This window comes from Morone saxatilis, unplaced genomic scaffold (assembly GCF_004916995.1).
Source record: "Morone saxatilis isolate NCDOM2014 unplaced genomic scaffold, NCSU_SB_2.0 Contig15, whole genome shotgun sequence".
In the NCBI taxonomy this organism is placed as follows: domain Eukaryota; kingdom Metazoa; phylum Chordata; class Actinopteri; family Moronidae; genus Morone; species Morone saxatilis.
In genome coordinates, this window is record NW_023339707.1 from 20,497,749 (window position 1) to 20,508,940 (window position 11,192).

An 11,192-nucleotide genomic window follows, 5' to 3' on the forward strand; every position below is an offset into this window, starting at 1 on the left:
GGGGGGGAGAGAGAAAACATGAGATATATACAAATATATATGAGATTCCATGCAGTAAGTTAGGTTGTTCAAACAAAATACAAAGCACGTGTTAATTGGTGAATACATAGAGGGACATTTTGGGTCCATGGGTGCAACACAGGCAGCTGAATGGGAGAGAGAAGAGATGAGCCAGTTATGTGCGCCATATGCCTGTGAGAAAGACGATGAAGAGATAAAAGCAGCAGAGGAGAGGACATACAGCATGTTACACATTAGGTTTCACATCAAGACAGGGTTATGGGCCAAAAGCAAGCTAGAGTTATATTCGTTAGTATAGCATGTTGGTTAATATTAGTGGTTACTTAGTTTTGAAGGCGATCTTAAATGTGATGTAGAAATACAGTATTAATGTGTGCTGTTTGCAGAAATTATTTTCACTTGTATACAAATCAGAGGATTTCCATTGAAACATACCATAACCACAGTCCCCCAAAATATACAGTATATAATATATATCAGACAAGCAGTATATGCATAGTGACTGTCAAGTGAGGACCTTGTAACTACAAATTAAGTGAGTTATATGTTTTATTTTTAACTGAGGGGTGAAAAGCTCCTCTCTGAGTTGAAAAATTATTGCATAACACTTTTTTGTAATGTTTTCAGAACCAATCATATAAACTCAAAAAAGGAAAAAATGCCATTTGGAGATACAAGGTCTTTACATGATGACAGAAATAGTCATTTGTTCTAAATCATAATCACAAATACTGTGTGATCACCCAAAAAAGTCCACAAGCTTTGGCTGGCATGCACACAAGCACACAAACACACACACACACTCACACACACAGGACCAACCCACATTTATTAGAATTCATGTGAGGACTTATGAACAATGCAGATGCATGTGGATTACATATTATTGGAACACAGGTAAAAACAGTAAGTATCAGAAGCAGCTTTAACCCAGGGGAGAAGTTCGCCTTGTGTCCTACAAGCATTCAAGTCTATGAGTGTCGAATCACTTCATTTTGTGGTGGCAGACAATGTGCGACTGTTGCAATGTGAGAGCCAAGTTTAAGACCCAGGCGTAAATGCTCCACTCGACCGAGCGTGCAGCCCTTCTCCGTGAGAAGTTAGTGCAGCAGGCAAGTGAGGGAGGAGGGGGCAGAAACTTTAGTAGAACTGCTGGGGGAGGCAGAAGAAGCGAGACTCCTCACTCAAGACCAGGAGGAGTGGCACTGTACTTACTATCCCTGGGAATTTGGGGCTCTCTGCGGGGTCGTGGTTAAAGCTGCTGCTGAGGCTAGTGGAGACTGTGTGCGGCTTCTTGAAAGTAAGACCCGTGGCATCCATAGACTGGCTCCTGCTGCGGATCACCCGCTACAAAGAGAGACGAGGAGGAGGAAATACATTCAGATGGCACTGACCCCTGTGACCCCTCAGCATCGCTGTACAGCATTACAGGCCAAGAGGAGCCTCAGGGCTGTTCCTGAACACTGACCACTACAGGCAAAGAGAGCTGGCTTGATGCTAATCCTGACAGACAAGGAAGCGACAGAGAACACTGCTAAGCTTTAGTGCCCGGAGGGGGGTTCAGATAAGTCATTATGTGTAGATAGGTGGTAAGAGAAGAGAGGGGAAGTAGAAGGGCGAACAGATGTCTGACCACACTGAGTTTAAACACAGCCAGGAGAAGTTTAAAGCCCAGTGTACCTCTTTGCAGGCGTGGAGCAGAATGAAGAGGCAAAGGCATCTGATGGTGAAAGAAATCTATCTGTTCCCTTTGATATTATGACATACAGAGATGACAGAATCATATCAATAAGTGACCAGTGACTAAACACTGGAGCATGCAGAGCACAGCAGCCAAAACAGCTAGGAAACAAGGGGAAGAAAATCTGGAAAGTAAAGAGTGGTGTGTTCCAGCAGGACTGAGCAGCAGAGCTTCTCTTCAGTCAGACTGATAGAGACTGAGGGAGACTGACAAAGCCCTTACATCCCACAACTTGCATATAGACAAGAACAATCCTGAAAGACTACCAGAAAGGAGACACCCTTTTTTACATCCACAGGAGAAAAATATGACAGCTGGTACAAAAAATTATTATTGTAACTACTGTTGATGCCAATTTTATACTGTTCATGGCAGTAAAGCAGTCAGTAACAATGATGAACATTAGATAAGAAGATCAATAGTACTCTCAAATGTGTCCACTATATGAAGCTACACCCATCTGCAGCTTAGCTTAGCTTAGCTTAGCATAAAGATTGGAAACTAGGGGGTGGAGATAGCTGGCTGGCTTGTAATTTGGCTATGTAATTTGTTCCATCCATACAAAAGCCAAAGTGTAAAAAACGACAATTTGTGGGGTTTTTTCGGGGAGCAATGTGGGTTCTGTCTGAAGCTCTGAGCCACTGTCTTACCCAATTTCCAGTCTCTATGCTAAGCTAAGATAACCTGCTGCTGGCTGTAGCTTTCTATTTACCGACACACATGAGAGTGGTATCTATCTTCTCATCCAACCCTCAGCAAGAAAGCAGATAACTGTATTTTCAAAAATGTCAAACTACTTCTTTAATGAAGGTAAATCTAAACTTTAATTACAATTTCAGTTTTTGTAAAAAAAAACAGTGCTCATATCTTTGTGGTAGTAAAAGCAAAATATAGAAATTAAATCACTACAAAGAACATGTTGTAGCACATTTATTTTACTTATTGTCATACTCTTTTTGTTTTTTGGAAGCAGAGAGTTGCAGCAAGGGAAGCTGTCAGTTTGAAGCCTCGGCTTCTGCTCCTGCCTCTCCAGTTACCTTGAAGGACTCAAAGAATCCCCCTCCTCCTCCACTCCCATTTTCCAGTTTGTCGTCCTCTCCTCCAATACCCATCATGGCCTGGCTGTTCAAGTGGAGCTCCTCATAAAGGGTCTCTAACAAGGCTGACCGCGTTCGTTCCTCAAACACATACACACACACAAAGAGGGAAATGAATGAAAGGGAAACAAAGGATATTTTGCATGGTTCTGGCAAAATGACAGAAATGTTCTAAATGCTTTTCAACAACTCACCTCTAATTTGGCAAATTTCTCAGCTTTGTAGCAGGCATACTCTGCATTGATGAGCTTAGTAAAAAGGAATTCATGGAATGCAGGGCCCTGGAAAGAGAAGAACAAGGAGACCAGCCCTCATATTAGAAACTAAATGATGACCAACAGGAGGAAAGTGCACTGGCTAGAGGAAACAGTAGTTCAGGTCTACAAGTTACTTTTAAAAACGTACTTTTTTAAAGACAGCTGGGTTTGGGAGGGCCGGGCCAAAGAAAGGTACATCATCTCGTGCTGTCACTGACACCTACGAATTAAGAGTAAGATGAGGTTTAATGTAGTGTTTATCACAGGAACAAAGTCAACCGTGAGGGAAATAAGGTACCCTGTAGAGAACATTGTCAGAGCAGGGGTTGACCACTTGGACCACAACGTAGGCGTGGAGAAAGTTGGAGGCGATCATGTCCGGTACAAAGGGAGTGTTCTCCTCTTGGAATACGATGGCCACAATGTCGTTCCCTATGTGACGCTTTCTCTGCAACTGCAACACACCAGCCACATATCAACTTATGACAGATTAATTTATATGTAAATCTAGTATGGTTCTCTCAAGACAGTTACTGTAAAATAAAAGGATACTGATCCCAAGCATTGAATGATATGTAAGAATGTTATTTGTTATCTGCAGGTTGCAGAAAATCTATGATGTTTCAGGACATATTTAATGTTGGAATTGAATTTGAAAGACAATAAGTAAGAGACCCTTTTGCTGCAGTCCCTAATTGTTGATAAAGCCTAAAGTCTAATTCAAAGAATACTTTACAAAGAAACATTTTTTTAACAAAAAAGACAACACAAAGCTAGCAAATGAGGTATTGGGAACCATGTAAATTACAAATAATTACAAAGAAGTGTTCATTCTTCATTCTTCTTTCTTCACATCTCACAATTGAAAGCATGTGAATTTGTGAAAAACCACCAGGGAGTGCTGTTTTCCCTGATGAAGACCTGAATAACTACAGACTGGCTCAAAGGAGCCTATGTTTTACTGCTGGGGAGACTGAACATGTAGACATTGCCTCATCTGTGTTTGCACAAACCACGATAGCAAATGGTGTGTGAGCCTGCACTAATTAATCTGTGTTTATGTGAATATGTCAAAGAGAGAAGGAGGAAGACACGTTTGTATGAGCAATGTGGCACTGCATCTCAGCTTTATATCACTGTGAGGAAGGACTGCCGTTCATATATGCAGACACTAAAACATACATTTAAAGTGATTCATGTTTACTTCTAGTGTCTTCTGTCTCTTTTTTTGCAAATGTGCACTGCGGTTGTTTCGCACAACTGGGACCTACATGCAAAATATGGTACTACGATACCCAGAGGGAACCTGTCTGACTGCTTGTAATGAATTATAAAAGGTGTGTTAGTCTGGTATTGTATTACAGTACCTGCTGGGTGTCCCCCTCTGTGTAAGGCAGCTTTGTGGACACATGGAACATGACCTCTTTGTTGCGGTAGTTGCAGTAGACTGATTCAGTGCCAGTCTGCCCGTGAGTCACGTCTAACCCTCCACGAAAACTGCAAGCACACAGAACCATGGCTAACAAGATATTCCCCACCATCACTGCAGTAGCATGACCATCCATCCTGTTGCTAGCCTGATATAATGTAAATTGTGGTAGGCATCCTGTTATGAAATGTATGGTTGAGTATATTAAGTGCCTTCAAACCACACTTAGATCCTCACCCTTTAAAGTTGTGCAGCTCAATCTTCTCTCCTAGAAACTCCAGGAATTCTACAAAGGCAGGACTCTCTTCACTGTTGCCAAACAGCTCTTCCTCTGAAGTCTGTAACCAGTAAAAAAAACACATAAACATAAAGGCTTGGAGGACAAAATGATTTCAGCAACCACAAGTTAAAAGTGCTGGGAAGGATTTGAACAGTATACTGTGTACTGGTCATTACAATGTTAGCATCCAATAATATTGGCACTTATGACTATATTATGACAATGTCTGAGAGGCAAAATGAAAACTGTTAACAAGAGGTAAGATTTACACACTAGAGTGCCAGCAATGGCACAATGAGTATTTTACGTAAAGTGGGCTTTTACTTCAGCAGATCATTAGGGTCAATAAGTGGATGCAAGAAAGTGCATTCAATGTGTGTTTGGCACTCTTATTCAAACACAATGCATTTCCATTTGAGATTACAGACATGGCTATAATCAATTACAACAGTAGGTATAACAGAATGGGCTTTAGGAAAGCTTGTGCAATAACGATCAGCTGTGATAGACTGTTCATTATCTACTGTCGGCAAGTGGAGTGGTGATGTGAACACAAAAGCCTGCCTCAAAACAAACACAAAGAAACAATGCCTGAGTAGAAGCTTATTGAGTATTTCTGTTTTGTTTTATATATGCAATATTCCTACTTAACCATCATGCCTTTCACTTAGCACCCCTCATGAATAGAAAATGTCCTGAAGCGTGAGCAGAGGGCCTTCTTTGACACGGCTCATAGCTCATTTACAGTGTATTTAACAATGTAAACTATTGCAGGCTTAAAGGGATCAACGATGCAGATCTCAACACACTGAGGTCTCTATTCTAAGGTACAAGTGCCCTCAGCAAAGCATTCAATAGCTCTTCTGCCCCCCACATAGTAAACAAGAGGGCTGTGATTGCCTCAGAAAATGAGAGGGAGTGATAAAGACAGCCGCAGTGACCGGGCTGGATTGTAAGCCCATAATTGAGACTGAGGGATAATCAGCTTCCTTGAGGAAATCAGAAATTGCAATGTATTGTACATTCTCATTGTTCATGGACTGAACAAAATGAATATAAAGGATGCATGCACTTCTACAACACCAGGCTTTATAGCTCACCTGTCCGAACTTTTGATAAATAACCCCAAACTTGAAATTGTTGCTTATCACATGTTCGTCGAAGGTGACAATAAGTCTTGAAGCCTGTAAAAAAATATATATATATTAAAAGATAGGTGCACAGTTTTAGAATTATTAAAACAAGTCAGGTGACCATATGAACATGATTTTGCTTATTCATACTGGCCATTAAGACAGTGTCCTAGTGATGCGTAACAAAATACACAATGCTCGTCTTGTGCAAAAATTGATTTAAAAGTTGATCTGAAGCTAACATGAGACTTCAGTGGTCTAAATTGCAACTCTATGCTTCAAATCATCTGATGTGTGGGCCTGGAAAAAGCATATACAGCAGCTGCAAACAATACAAACCAAACCAGATCTTACTTTTGGATAAAGGACAGGAAAAAAGCGGTCCACGTTGACCTCTTCACAGACAAGCTTGGATTTAAAAAAAGAGAAAGAGAAATGTCAGAATGTGGTTAGACACTCACAGCAGATCAATCTCTGCATTATAAAAAAAGCTCTTCGTACCTTGGCCATTTGGACCACATTGGGAAACTCTGTCAGACAGGAGATGGGGATCACATCATGGTAGGTTTTCATCTTGTTCCTGGTGAAGTCATAAAACAATCAAGCCATATAATGTGATGCAACATTTCTCAGAACTTATCAGATGAGAAAGAGATGATCCGGTATGGACCATCATCAAACTTCCCCACACATGTCTCTCTTTGCCTTCTCTCTCTCTCCCTCCCTCCCTCCCTCCCTCTCTCTATCCATCCCCACCCACTTGCTGGCCTAAATAGTCCATCTGTTACTCTGCTGTGGGAATGACAGTGTTGTTGACACTCTCTCCAGCTTTATGACTCTTATGATAACACCCATGCTGGGAGGATGTGTTTATCCAGTCAACACTGGGCATTTTAGGAACAAAACAATGTGCATTTATTTCTTGTTGATCAGACATCAGATTTTCTCTGTAAATTAAGCAACATTATGGTGCACCATGAATGCATAATTATTAAATTACCTGAGCATTAGACGGAGATGTTCCTGGTCACCAATCACGTCGTACTTTAGAGAGAACACCAGATGTCCAAGGGCACTGTCCACTGAATAGTAATTAAAGTGTTCCTGAGGGCACAGAGCAAGGATACAGCCATTAGTATCTGTCATAAACAGAGTGCATGAGACATGTGCATGTGCTCCAGTCATTACCCATATCGTTCCAAACTGAGTACCTTTTCTTCTACTTTTGCTCTTTTACTACAAGCAGATCAAATTTGTTCATATTATCGTGTGTAAGAACAGGTGGCAAAGCCTAATGCATCTTCATTAGCAACAGTGTATGAGGTGCCAAAAAGTGAGGCTGGTCACTGTAAGTGCTTTACTCAACTGGGATTTGCTTGTTGCTTAGTCGTTTCATTACTATAATGAGCAAGAAGTGAAATTGATTGTGAAATATTATACAAGCGTAACACATTTGAGCAGGAAGGAAGCTGTTATAATGCAGGGCTTAGTGAGTATTACTTGAGTAATATCACTTTGAAAGTAGAACATACCGTTTAAAAAAAAGTGTAGAACTGACTATATTGCTAAATAACATGATGTTACTATCATATTTAATTGCATGATGAAGATGAAGATGTACAAGCTAAGATAAGATGGGAAAGAAATCTAGGAAATGTTTAACTAATCAGCAATGGGGGAAAATTTGCAGAACAACACAACTACTGCATTTAGTTTCTGGAGAGAAAACTCATGGGAAATACAGATGCAGTGCATTAATCGTACAAGGTCAATATAATTTTGCTTATAATTAATATAGCACAGTTTGTATTACTTGGTCGAATGCCAACAGAAATTCAGTGTTATAATTATAAATATTTATATAAAAATGTTTATATAATCTCTCTATAATTTCTGCTTTGAGCCTTATAAATAAATGATGGTTTCAAAAGTCATGGCAATACATCCATGACTGGAAAAAAATAATAGGGAAAATTCAAACCATTAAAATTCAAGAGAGAGAATTTACAACATCATGAAAGAAGTTGGAAGAAATTAATTTAGTATAAAAACAAACGAGTGTCTCTGGACTTATAATGTGTTAAGAAATTATTTTGCATTGGATTTTTGGCATCACCCTACCTCTATTTTTTTTTTTTTATATTAATATTTGTGTCTTCATCATCTTTGAGCTTCCTTACATTGTCACAAATATTGTATTTTTTTCAGTTTAGCTTGTGCTTTTTCAAGATGACAATAAAAATGTATAATAACCTTGCCCAGGAAGTGCTTCCGGTAGATTATAGCTGTTGTGTTACATTCCAGCTTGGTGCGGGTGTTTGGGGACAGAGGCTGCAGCTGTTCCGTGTCCACTGTGTCACTCAGCTCATGGTTCATTCCTTCAATCCAGTAACCCCCAAACTGTGGCAGGAGGATGAGAGGAAAGGGGCTTTTTCTGCCCAACACCTGTCCCAAAATGCAAGACAACAAGGGTTGAGAAACAGAATGGTGTAAATGTGAAAGTTATTTCAGGACACGAATTAAATTAAACTGATTACACAAACATGGTGAAAAGTGCTACTGCTGCACATCATCATCCTACCTCATGGACACTTGGGTATGGAATGTAGTCCTCCTCAGTCTGCAAAAAATAGGGAAAAATAGCTTTGTTTCCTCATCAAAGATTAAAAATAACCACACTGTCCAACTCTATAATCCCAAGAGACACTGTTTCGGAGTAATTGCATAACTGTTATGTAATTAAAATCAGTTTGGTAACCAACTAGGAATCAATGCAATGCTTGATCAAAGTTTTGTCATTATTAGGCACATTGATGGTTTAAAAAACTTTATTACATCAACATCATATCCTGTAAAATTATTTGTCACTACGATTTCACCATTATTGTCTGCAGAGCAAAGCATCAGAGGATATGATTCTGAATCCAAACTAACTCTGTCTGGATAAAAACTGATGGCAAGACTTGAGAGCATTGCATTGAACTGCATTATAAATAAAACTGTGCTACAGTATGCTGAAGTAATCAGCCTGTCTGGCAAAGAAAGATATGGTGGAGCTGTTGTTGAGACAATGACTGCATCCCGTGAATAATACCGTCTCTATGTGGAGAATCGTACCTTGAGTGGGGGAGGAAAGGTGCATCTCTGCTCATCCATCCTGTTCCCCTATGAGAGGAGAGGTTGAGATAAGAAAACCAGAGAGAGAGGGAGAAGGGTCATGCTCAGTTGTCAACACAGCAGCTGCCTTTGCATTCAAAAAAATTCAACACAAATACATTTGTGGTTGATTAGACTTCCACATAAAGTAGTGTAACAATCATGTTCTAAATGACTGCAACAAAACAAACTGGGAGTAAATTATCAACCTCATTACATAACAGCACAGTGATATCCCAAGAGGTATGCAGCAGGCAACGCAGCAAAGTTCAAGAGGGACAGATGGAAAGATAGAGAAAGAGATACATGACAGCGAGCGGATACCGAAATAGAAAATTAACGGATGCTAAAGAGCAGGCATTTGGGAGTGACTGAAAAGTCTGTTAGCATACAGAAGAAGTGTGGTAATGAGACCGCAGGGATTAAGGGGATGCTGAACTAAGTGACACTGAAACACCCTTTGGACATGAGGTGTGTATGTGTGAAAGAGAGTGAATGGGAATGGTGAAGAAAAAGAGATGCAATGATACTAAATCAGGGCTAGGTGATGGTGCCTAGTGCCAAGGTAGATGATACGTCATATCAATATATTGAGGAAAAAACAGAGTCCTGCATCACACATCCTGCTAAAGAGGAATATTTCTTTTTAAAATATTCAGTTATGCCAACGTACACTGCCAGACGTGAAAGCTATTATGACTGTAATTCATTTTTGAAAACAATGACCAAAATGTACTCCATCATAAATCTTAATGCCCCAAAATAAACACCCTTTCTAAAGGTTTCAGAAACAAGGAGACAGTTTCTAAAGGTGAGATAACAAGCTTACAGCGTTGCCAGCCAGCGTTACAACCAGAATGTTAACAGATACGCCGAGACACACACATAATGCTCTGACGGCTCTCCTCTGTAACCACAGACTCAATATCCTTCTCATGTGCAAAATGTAAAGAAGTAATTGTAGCCAAGGAGAGGGCCAAAGTGCCGCAGAATTAGGAAGAGATACACTGACTGGTTAGTTGCTTTGTGAGTACAGCTTAGGAAGCCGAAACAAAATAAAAAAAGATCAATGCATCATCTTACCTGCATCTTTTCAATCATTTCAAATAAACCTGTAGTCTGGAGAGAGGAGAGTGAGATTAAAATGTTTAATGTTTGTTTGTTGAGTGCTGAGGTTCATTTATTTCTACAGCAGTGAGTCTGTTGTTACAGTTCAACCATGCTCGGCATGTATTATGTGGAGGCCCATCACACACCATCCAGTGACAGATAAATAAAGTCATTTGATTTTTCAGCCTTGTATTTTGTTGACCTTACTTCCTTATTGTGTTCTGTGTCTGTTTATGACAGATACTAATGGCTGTATCCCTGCACTATGCCTTCAGGAACACTTTCATTACTATTCAGTGGACAGTGCCCTTGGACATCTGGTGCTCGCTCCAAAGTACGATGAGGCCGGGAACAGTTCTATTGTATTTGTTTTTGCCTTTAAAGGTTTTTTTTTCTTCTGACCTTATTAAAACCTAATATGTAGAAAATTATTGAAGTGGTAACCTTTCCCTTTGCCACAAACTTGCCTTGGACATTTGATGAAGATAACAAAATAACAAATTGACCAGAAAGTATTGTTACAACACCAAATAAAGAATTATTTCATGTATTATATAATTATATATATAATTATGCATGGACAAATATTACTTTTATTGTTTTTCAAAAAGTCAATACATTCAAGAAATACAGTATCATTCTAAATAGGGACGTTACTTATTTTTGGGGTCAGTGAGACCACAGCAAGGTTTAACTCTTTGTTAGACTCCTCATGAACCAGCTGTAAAACACCAAAAAACAAGACTCAAATTCATGTTTCTCAACAACTGACATAAAATCAGGAATATTTAACACATTTCAAGGTGATAAAATAGTGTTAACTGTGTGTTCTGAGCTGTTAAAGATGCCCGAGTGTTTCCAGGACCCCAAACAGAGCATTATGGTTACCTGCTTTAAAAAATTCTGCCAAATATTGAACATTGTCATTCAGGGAAAACTGTTCAGTGGGTGACGTAAAGTTCGTTAAC

The 11,192-nt window shown here is 39.6% G+C and overlaps 1 protein-coding gene across 5 annotated transcripts in view; it reads right to left on the reverse strand.

The window, feature by feature from the left end:
* The window catches only part of LOC118324273 (rap1 GTPase-activating protein 1-like), a 41,479-nt gene that overhangs the window by 5,358 nt on the left and 24,929 nt on the right, over positions 1-11,192 (reverse strand). For 2 of the 5 annotated variants that reach the window (XM_035656526.1, XM_035656524.1), the window contains exons 4-18: positions 10,198-10,233; positions 9,076-9,123; positions 8,540-8,578; positions 8,212-8,403; positions 6,959-7,062; positions 6,460-6,538; positions 6,313-6,366; positions 5,926-6,009; positions 4,783-4,883; positions 4,484-4,613; positions 3,415-3,570; positions 3,265-3,336; positions 3,054-3,140; positions 2,800-2,940; positions 1,237-1,368 (exon numbers count right to left, since the gene is read on the reverse strand). In XM_035656526.1, coding sequence (XP_035512419.1) covers positions 1,237-1,368; positions 2,800-2,940; positions 3,054-3,140; positions 3,265-3,336; positions 3,415-3,570; positions 4,484-4,613; positions 4,783-4,883; positions 5,926-6,009; positions 6,313-6,366; positions 6,460-6,538; positions 6,959-7,062; positions 8,212-8,403; positions 8,540-8,578; positions 9,076-9,123; positions 10,198-10,233 — 1,455 coding nt within the window. The remainder of the gene's footprint in view (positions 1-1,236; positions 1,369-2,799; positions 2,941-3,053; positions 3,141-3,264; positions 3,337-3,414; positions 3,571-4,483; positions 4,614-4,782; positions 4,884-5,925; positions 6,010-6,312; positions 6,367-6,459; positions 6,539-6,958; positions 7,063-8,211; positions 8,404-8,539; positions 8,579-9,075; positions 9,124-10,197; positions 10,234-11,192) is intronic. The other 3 variants (XM_035656528.1, XM_035656527.1, XM_035656525.1) reach the window with 2 other exon arrangements.